Source organism: Somniosus microcephalus, chromosome 4 (genome assembly GCF_052327205.1).
Source record: "Somniosus microcephalus isolate GS21.2 chromosome 4, FLI_Smic_1.0, whole genome shotgun sequence".
Taxonomy (NCBI): domain Eukaryota; kingdom Metazoa; phylum Chordata; class Chondrichthyes; order Squaliformes; family Somniosidae; genus Somniosus; species Somniosus microcephalus.
In genome coordinates this window covers 17,854,180-17,864,744 of record NC_140990.1, presented here as the reverse complement: position 1 = coordinate 17,864,744, position 10,565 = coordinate 17,854,180, and the positions used below count along the sequence as shown (strand labels likewise).

Here is a 10,565-nt window from a genome sequence, read left to right as displayed (position 1 = left end):
ATGAGGGGTTTGACTTGTGAGGAAAGGTTGAGCAGGCTGGACCTATACACATTGGAATTTAGAAGAATGAGAGGTGATCTTATCGAAACATATAAGATACTGAGGGGGCTCGACAGGGTAGATGCAGAGAGGATGTTTCCCCTCGTGGGGAAATCTAGAACACGGTGGGCTCAGTCTCGGAATAAAGGGTCGCCCTTTTAGAACTGAGATGAGGAGGAATTTCTTCTCTCAGAGGGTCGTAAATCTGTGGAATTCTCTGCCCCAGAGAGCTGTGGAGGCTGGGTCATTAAATACATTTAAAGTGGAGATAGACAAATTTTTGCAAGATAAGGGAGTGAAGGGTTATGGGGAGCGGGCTGGGAAGTGGCTTTGAGCCCAAGATCAGCCATGATCTTATTGAATGGCGGAGCAGGCTCGAGGGGCCAAGTGGCCTATTCCTGCTCCTATTTCTTATGTTCTTATGACATGATCACCAGCAAATTGACAACATTATGGAGGGGGCTTGCTCTGGATGTTGGGGGAATGGAGCATAGCTTTACTGTGGCCAAAACAATCGTGTAATCTGAAATACGGCAAAGTGTTACAGCTCGAGTTCCGAAGCTCATCCCACTTTTGTTCCATCACCGGAGATTGTCTACAATCAACTCAAGCTGTCCTGGGCTATGTGATATCCGGATTCTATCCCAACAGCCTACAGGTTTCCTGGAAGACAGCCGGAATGGACCAAGTGGATGTTGTTCTCCCTGCCACACTGAGAACTGAAGCTACCTTTGAAACGGTCACTTACCTGACGGTGCCTGTGGAGGAAGGGACCAAAGGGGATGTCTACACATGTGGAGTGTCCCACGCACCTTCGAGCTTCAATGACAGGATCAGCATGAGGTATCGAGAGGGTAAGTGGTGTCTGAGGGGACAAAGAATATACCGTCAGTAATTCAGCCTTGTGTTAACTTAAAGCGCTGGCGCTCGCCCTCAATTCATGAATCACTGTCCCTAATATCGACCTTGTTGAGAGAGGCAAGATGTTTAGTACATTGTGTTGATATTCAATCGACACTTAAAGGGAGTAATTTTAACATAACGCGCAGAGTGGGGAAACTGCTGGGATCGGACACCCGTTTACAGCCTCGCCCGCTTTTACTCGCTGCTGACTTCAATAGAAAACAAAATGGGGCAGGGCGTAAAACGGGCAGCCCATCTGATACCGTCCACAGTTCAAATCACCGCCTAACTGTTCCCTTTCTACTGTCCCCCAAATGTTATTTTGTGAAAGAAATCTGTCTGGAATTTTTTGAGGATGTAACTGGTAGAATAGATAAGGGAGAACCAGTGGATGTGGTGTATTTGGACTTTCAGAAGGCTTTCGATAAGGTCCCGCATAAGAGCTTAGCGTGCAAAGTTACAGCACATGGAATTGGGGGTAAGGTACTGACTTGGATACAGAACTGGTTGGCAGACAGGAAGCAAAGAGTTGGAATAAACGGCTCTTTTTCTGAGTGGCAGGCAGTGACTAGTGGGGTACCACAGGGATCGGTGCTTGGACTCCAGCTATTCACAATATATATTAATGATCTAGATGAGGGAATTAGATATAACAACAGAAAATGCTGGAAAAACTCAGCAGGTCAGGCAACATCCGTGGAGAGAAATTAGAGTCGACGTTTCGGGTCAAAACCCTTTAACTTGATAAAGGGTTTTGACCCGAACGTGGACTCTAATTTCTCTCCACGGATGTTGCCTGGCCTGCTGAGTTTTTCCAGCATTTTCTGTTGTTATTTCGGATTTCCACCATCTGCAGTATTTTGCTATCGTACGAGGGAATTAGATGTATTATCTCCAAATTTGCAGACGACACAAAGCTGGGTGGGCGTGTGTGCTGTGAGGAGGATGCCGAGAAACTCCAGTATGATTTGGACAGGTTGGGTGATTGGGCAGATGCATGGCAGATGCAATATAATGTGGATAAATGCGAGGTTATCCACTTTGGTGGCAAAAACAGGAAGGCAGATTATTATCTGAACAGCAATAGATTGGGAGAAGGGGAAGTGCAACGAGACCTGGGTGTCCTTGTGCACCAGTCGCTGAAGGTAAGCATGCAGGTGCAGCAGGTGGTTAAGAAGGCAAATGGTATGTTGACCTTCATAGCAAGAGGGTTCGAGTACAGGAACAAGGATGTATTGCTACAGTTGTACAGGGCCTTGGTGAGACCACACCTTGAGTATTGTGTGCAGTTTTGGTCGCCTTATCTGAGGAAGGATGTTCTTGCCATGGAGGGAGTGCAGCGAAGATTCACCAGACTGATACCTGGGATGGCAGGAATGACGTATGAGGAGAGATTGGGTCGATTGGGCTTATATTCACTGGAGTGTAGAAGAATGAGAGGGGATCTCATTGAAACTTATAAAATTCTAACAGGACTAGACAGACTAGATGCAGGAAGGATGTTCCCGATGACAGGGGAGTCCAGAACCAGGGGTCACAGTCTAAAGATAAGGAGTAAGCCATTTAGGAGAGAGATGAGGAGGAATTTCTTCACCCAGAGAGTGGTGAACCTGTGGAATTCTCTACCACAGAAGGCAGTTGAGGCCAATTCATTAAATATATTCCAGAAGCAGTTAGATATATTTCTTAAGGCAAAAGGGATCAAGGGATATGAGGAGAAGGCAGGGACAGGGTACTGAATTTGGATGATCAGCCATGATCTCATTAAATGGCGGAGCAGGCTTGAGGGGCCGAATGGCCAACTCCTGCTCCTATCTTCTATGTTTCTATGTTTTATCCAATTTTGCATTTGAATTTGACCACTGACTGAAATATTGGCTCATTACATTAGATTTGCATTGAACCCCCTCCCCGATCCTGCTTCAAGCACTGGTCGTGACCTCGGGTTCTACTGTCCTCGACAAGGTGAAACAGCTTGTCATGGTCCACATATCTGGTCCCTTTAGGTTCTTAAAAACTCAGGATGGAGCAGACTTCAGGGACCGTGTGGAGCTCCCACTTTCCCAGCATAGGGGAGGGGAGGTGAAAATGTATGACGCTTAAATCTGCAACTCTTCCAGTTGCGGGTGGAAACACAAATCTTCCTGTTCTGAGTGGAAACGCTGCTTGCTCTTGTTCTGGGTGTATGCTGTGGCTCCTCTACCAAACTAATCTTAACGTGACCCTCTCCGACGGTGCTGAGCACGAGTATAAATGTCACCCACAAATGTGCAAAATAAAGTGATTGGTTGTGAATGGAATTGGCCGTTGAATTTTATTGCAAACTGTTTGGCAGGTTCAAATCCAGTCCATGGTGTCTGTCAGGATGAAGTGTTAACAGAGGGAGGAGATACAACCCTAGCTTGGGCTCCCCCACCCAATCCACACCTTGTCTGTATGGTCATTTGTCGTGAACACTGTCGGGCCAGTTTGGATCGGGTTCCGACTCCACAGCTTGTTTGTTGCCTCTCTGGTCTGACTCTAGTGGACAAGAATTGGAAGCCCATCTCTCGCCCAGAGAGGCTGTGGGGTGGGAGGAGGTGCTGGAAAAGCGAGTGGGGGTGGAGGGGGAGAAATGTCACATTGATCCAGTAAAAGGAGGGTTGGCCCCTTTAATGTTGGTCCTGATGTAAATTGGTGAGATAGGACACGGGGATCCAACTGGTGCCCTGTATCACCCAGTGGGTTTTGGATGAAAGCAGAAATTCACCCACCTCCCGGATACTGACATCAGTCAACAAGAAGAGTTCAATGTTCACAAGGGAAGTGTTTTAAAAAAAATTCTCCCCAAGGGTAAACAGCATTAGACCCACTTGCTGAATAATAACAGCATTTTACAATATTAAGGGGTATTCTCCTTGTAATGTATATACCTTTAAGGGGGGGAACTATGTTTTACAGCTCATGTATACTGCAGTACCGGCAGTGACCACACCTGTATATAACACTGAGTAGTAATCTGTATAGATCAGTTGCAGTATGAGCCACGTTGAGTAAACACCTGTTGTACCGATCTCCGCAGTCTGTGTCTTATTATACACGGACGTAACATTGGCGACGAGGCAGGTTCGAACCTACCTGCAACTCTGCATCACCTCCTGGGGATTCGTTCCTGGAGATCAGTGGATTGGAGGTCAAGGCCAGAGACTCGGGCGTCGACCACGGGCAACCGCCCAGTCATCCAGCAGAGACTCGAGAATTGCGGGGGAGGCTGTCGAGAGCCAGGCTTGGCTTTCCAGTTGAGGTGGTCCAGCGAAACGGGCTGGCAACAGGTAGTGCGCAGACCCTTCCCGGACAGCGGCAGGCTAGAGCCCGACCGAGCGGCACAGCAAAGGGCCGAGCAGCATCGACGGGGGAGAGGGAGAGAAGGCAGAGCGCACAGGGCGCAGCCGGTGTTCAGGGGCTGAGCAGCGTCAGAGAGAGGGAGAGAGAGATGCGCTGAAACCCGTGAGGCGCTGCCATTGCCACGAGGACTGCCGAGAGCGGCGTTGGCAGCAGCGCAGGAGAAGCGCGCGAAACCTACAGGGCACCGCCATTGCCACGAGAACCGCCGGGAGTGCTGTCGGCAGCAGCGGGGGAGGAAGGAAAGCGCGGGAGACGCCATTTTAAGCCATTGGGAGACGCCATTTTAAACCACACCCAAAATGCCGAAGAGTGGCAGTATCACCGCATTTGACAATGAAGTCGAAGATTGGACTACATATGTCAAACGAATAGAGGTGTACTGCAAGGCAAATGGGGTGTCAGATGACATGAAAGCATCGGTATTGTTAAATTTAATGGGTGCAAAGACGTATGGTTTATTACGAAAGCTAGTAACCCCAACGAAGCCAATGGAAAAGAGTTTTGAAGACATAGTAACGATACTAAAGGAACATTTAAACCCCACACTGCTGCTGATAGCAGAAAGATTCAAGTTTCACAAACGGAACCAGCATAAGGATGAAAGCAATGCTGATTATTTAACAGAACTGCACAAACTATCGAAACACTGCCAGTTTGGAGCGGGACTGGCAGATACCTTAAGGGACAAGTTTGTGTGTGGGCTTCAAAGTGAAGGAACCCAGAAACGGCTTTTATCTGAAAAGGACCTTACGCTGGAAAAGGCTTTCAGCATTGCGGTATCATATGAAGCAGCAGCACGGGGTGCTGCAGAGATACAACAGAGACCGCAAGAATATGGCACAACCTAAATGTCATATGGAACAGAGAAGTGCTATCGCTGCGGCAGAACAACACACGACCAGAATGATTGCTGGTTCAAAGACAAAGTGTGCAGACAGTGTGGAAAAGTAGGACACGTAGCACGAGTCTGCAGGTCGGGAAAGAAAACCAGCAATAAGAAACCGACCAAAGGAAAGTACAAGAAGGTACATAAGATAACGGAGAATAGTTCAGACGAACAAAAGAGTGATAACGACTCCGAAAGCAGGGAACTGAGTTGTCTGAAACTACATAATATGATCACAACGGAGGATCACCGAACCATTTGGGTCACTCTCAAGATAGCAGGAGTCCAGGTAAAGATGAAATTGGACACAGGATCAGCCCTAACAGTTATAAACCGACGGGACTACGAGCGGCTATTCTCACACATACCCTTGAGAGACACAAAAATTATTTTGAAGACGTACACGGGGCAAAAAGTCTACCCCAAAGGAAAAATAAGGGTGATTGTGCTGTCTCTCTGTAGCAATTTATGTTAGTTTTCCAGTTAATTCAGGGGTTTGAGTAAGTTGGATCGATTCCCATTGTGTGCTGCCACCTAGTGGCTATTTGGTACCTAGCAACTGCAGTAAAAGTGCAGTAAAGTGCAGTAAAGCACAGTAAGTGCAGTAAAGTAAACTACAGACCTACAGCGGCACATGCTCTGGGAAGTTGTATTGTTCCCACGCCTGAGTCTTGGATATTATTTGTCTGTAAGTACTTGAGAATGTTATAGATGATTAGTGTACACTGTATGTTGCAGAAAATGTTTAGTTTGTACCTTTTCTCTGTAAGCAAACTTACACAGCTAGCCGTGAAGTGCTCGCTCTCTGTCTAGCTGGTTAACTAGTAGCTGTATTTTGATGCACTGTCTCCAGGGCTAATTTAAAGAGAATGCCTTCCAGTTTGCTAAATGTATATTCACAGTAAGCTGTGTTTCCACGTGTTTGGTAATTTACATGCCAAATGTACTGTGTTGCTCAGGCGTACCTAAATTTGTGTATGCATATCAGTTATGCGCTTGTATACTAATGTGTGCTTCCATTTCTGTGTTGTATTTCAGTTTTACAATAAGAATCTTTCAGTAAAGCTTTACAAGAAAAGTCAAGCCTTGTGATTTTTATGGGAAGATATCAAGTTGTTAGCTACCTGTCTAGCTCTGCATAGGAACGTGCTGCGAGGGCATAAAAGTAAAAAGACAACAGCACAGCGGGCTCAAGCACAAGAAGATACCACTCAGCTACCATGAGTCTGCGCTCAGGAAGACAATATACCATAGAGGACGTCGACCAGCCAATCGAGAAGCATGAGCCTCTCCGAGCAAATGATGCCAAGTCACAGTCCTCTAACGCAACCTCTAGATCATCTTGGCGGTCCAGCAGACCGTCGTCATCGACAGCTTCTGCAGCCGCCAAAGCACGTGCCAAGGCAAAAGCTGCCCAGGCTCAATTGTCCTTCGCTGAAAACGAAGCTAGTGTGATGAAGCAGAGAGCTGACCTCGACGCTAGTGCGATGAAGCAGAGAGCTGACCTCGACGTCAGTCTCCACATTCTCCAAAGCCAGAGAGCTGCCGCTGCCGCTGAAGCTGAAGCCGCAGCTTATGAAGAAGGTGAGGAGAACGAAGGCGGGGAGCCCAGCCATGAAGCATATGTTCTAGAACAGCCCCTCAGTCCAGTGCAACGTACAAGTGAGTATGTCCAACAACACTGCAAATTGTTCTTCAAGGAAACATCCAGGTATCTCGACACAGAACCAGCTACTCACCACAATAGCAAACAGCCTGTTTTTGGAGACACTGAGCTTAAAGGAGAAGAAACAAGTAAGACTTACCTGCAGAGACCTCCACAGCACTCGGCCAATCCAGCCAAGCAGTCCTCACCCGAGCCACAAGGTGCACAAGACCTCGCTAGGTACCTTATCCGCCGAGAATTGTTAAGTTCAGGCCTTCTAGAATTTGATGGCCGTCCTGAAAATTATTGGTCATGGAAAGCGTCCTTCCTGAGTACCACCAAGGACTTGAATCTGTCAGCCAGAGAAGAACTAGATTTGATGACAAAGTGGCTCGGAGCTGAGTCATCAGAACAGGCGAAGAGAATTTGCTCAGCGCACGTCCGCAATCCCACAGCAGGCCTCAACCTGGTTTGGCAACGTCTCGGAGACTGTTATAGAAACATAGAAACATAGAGATAGGAACAGGAGTAGGCCATTCGGCCCTTCGAGCCTGCTCCGCCATTCAATGAGATCATGGCTGATCTTCGTCTGAGATCATAGCTGATCTTACCAGTTCAGTACCCCGTCCCCGCCTTTTCTCCGTAACCCTTAATCCCCTTAGCCTTCAGAAATATATCCAATTCTCTCTTGAAAATATTTATTGAATTAGCCTTCACAGCCCTCTGTGGCAGGGAATTCCACAGGCTCACCACTCTTTGAGTGAAGAAATTCTTCCTCATCTCTGTTTTAAATGATTTGCCCGCTATTTTTAGACTGTGGCCCCTGGTTCTGTGCTCCCCGGCCATTGGAAACATTCTCTCTGAATTCAGCCTGTCCAGGCCTGCCATAATTTTATATGTTTCGATGAGATCCCCTCTCAATCTTCTAAACTCCAGTGAGTACAAGCCCAAACTATTTAATCTCTCTTCGTAGGTCATTCCCGCCATTCCAGGTATCAGCCTGGTGAATCGCCGTTGCACTCTTTCCATGGCAAGAACATCCTTCCGCAGATGGGGCGACCAAAACTGTACACAATACTCCAGATGCGGTCTCACCAGCACCTTGTACAGCTGTAGTAAGGTATCCCTATTCCTATACTCGAACCCCCTTGATATGAAGGCCAACATACCATTTGCCTTCTTAATCGCCTGTTGCACCTGCATGCTCTCCTTCAGTGACTGGTGCACAAGAACACCCAGGTCCCTCTGCACTTCCCCATCTCCCAATCTATTGCCATTTAGACAATAATCTACCCTCCTGTTTTTACCCCCAAAGTGGATAACCTCGCATTTATCCACATTATAGTGCATCTGCCACGTATCCGCCCATTCCCCCAACCTGTCCAAATCGCACTGTAGCCTCCTGACATCCTCATCAGAGCCCACCCCTCCTCCTAGTTTAGTGTCGTCAGCGAATTTGGAAATATTGCATCCAATTCCCTGATCCAGATCATTTATATATATTGTGAACAGCTGGGGTCCCAGGACAGATCCTTGCGGCACCCCGCTGGTCACTGCCTGCCACTCCGAAAACGAGCCGTTTATTCCAACTCTCTGTTTTCTATCCGCCAGCCAGTTCTCTATCCACGTTAATACTTTGCCCCCAATCCCATCAGCCTTAATTTTGCATGATAATCTTTTGTGTGGAACCTTATCGAAGGCTTTCTGGAAGTCAAGGTACACCACATCCACTGGCTCTCCCCCATCTATTTTACCAGTTACTTCCTCAAAAAATTCCAGCAGATTAGTCAAACACGATTTACCCTTTGTAAATCCATGTTGACTCTGTCCGATCCTTTCCCCATTTGTCAAGTGCTCCGCTATTTTATCCTTAATAATGGACTCTAGCATTTTGCCCACAACCGATGTAAGGCTTACTGGTCGATAATTCCCTGCTTTCTCTCTACCCCCCTTTTTAAATATTGGGGTAACATTAGCTACCCTCCAATCCACGGGTACTGTTCCCGAGTCAATGGAGTTCCGGAAGATGATCCTTAGAGCATCTGCTATCTCCAGGGCCACCTCCTTAAGTACCCTAGGATGTAGTTTATCAGGCCCCGGGGATTTGTCGGCCTTCAGTCCCCTCAACTTACCCAACACCATATCCCTAGAGATACTAATTTCTGTCAGCTCCTCCCTCTCATTAGTCCCTATGTTTGCCGATATTCCTGGGAGGTTATTTGTGTCCTCCTTTGTGAATACAGAACCAAAGTATGAGTTTAATTGGTCTGCCATTTCCTTATTCTCCATTATATATTCTCCCGAATCGGACTGCAAGGGACCGACTTGGGATTTTACCAGTCTTTTCCTCCTGATATACCGATAAAAGCTTTTGCAGTCTGTCTTTATGTTTGCTGCAAGTTTACTTTCGTATTCTATTTTCCCCTTCCTGATTAATCCCTTTGTCCTCTTTTGCTGTATCCTGTACTGCCCCCAATCTTCCGGTCTGGTGCTTTTTTTTGCCAGTTGATATGCCCTTTTTTTTGATTTTATGCTGTCCCTAATTTCCCTCGTTATCCACGGTTGAGTCACCTTTTTAGGTTTATTTTTATGCCAAACCGGTATAAACATGTTCTGGAATTCTTCCATTCTATCTTTGAATGCTTGCCATTGTCTATCCACTGTCAATCCCCCCAGAAACACCACCCAATCAATCTTACCCAATTCCCGTCTCATACCCTCGTAATTCCCTTTATTTAAGTTCTGGACCTTAGTCTCTGATTCAATTTCCTCACTCTCCATCTCGACTGAGAGCTCGATCATATTATGATCGCTCTGACCCAAGGGGCCTCGTACAAGAAGATTGCTGATAAGTCCCTTCTCATTGCACAATACCCAGTCTAAAATGGCCTGATCTCGAGTCGGCTCCTCGACATATTGGTCCAGATAACCGTCCCGAAAACATTCCAGGAATTCCTCCTCCTCAGAATTTTTACTAATTTGGGTAGTCCAATCAATATGTAAATTAAAGTCACCCATGATGACAGCTGTGCTCTTATCGCACGCTTCTCTAATTTCCCTTTTTATGCCTTCCCTCACCTCCATATTACTATTTGGAGGCCTATATATCACACCCACTAACGTTTTCCTCCCCTTGCTATTTCTCATTTCTACCCATACAGATTCCGTTTCATCCGAGTTAATATCCTTCCTTTCCATTGCATTAATCCCCTCCTTTACCAGCAATGCTACCCCACCTCCCCTACCTTTTTGCCGATCCTTCCTAAATATTGTATATCCCTGGATGTTAAGTTCCCAGCCTTGCCCACCCTGCAGCCACGTTTCTGTAATCCCAATCAAATCATACTTGTTTACCTCTATTTCCACAACTAATTCATCCACCTATGGGACACCAGAAGTCATTGAACACGCACTGCTCAAGAAGATTGAGGACTTTCCGAAGCTAACCAACAAAGATAATGTCGAGCTCCGAGAACTGGGCGACATTCTCCTCGAACTGGAGTATGCCAAGGGAGAAGGTTACCTGACCGGCCTCTCGTATTTGGATACAGCTCGTGGGGTAAACCCAATAGTGGAAAAGCTCCCCTACAACCTTCAAGAGAAATGGATAGCTAAGGGATCCAAGTACAAGGAGGACAATGGAGTGGCATTTCCCCCCTTCTCTCTCTTCTCCAGGTTCATCCAACAACAGGCAAAGGTGAGGAATGA

The 10,565-nt window shown here is 46.8% G+C and overlaps 1 gene segment (V, D, J or C); it reads left to right on the top strand.

Moving 5' to 3' along the window:
• Positions 1-718: 718 nt before the first annotated feature.
• Positions 719-3,226, top strand: LOC147118353 (igW chain C region, secreted form 1/3-like). The segment is given in 2 exon segments: positions 719-893; positions 3,063-3,226. Coding segments are annotated over 2 exon segments (339 nt in total).
• The last annotated feature ends 7,339 nt before the right edge of the window (positions 3,227-10,565 follow it).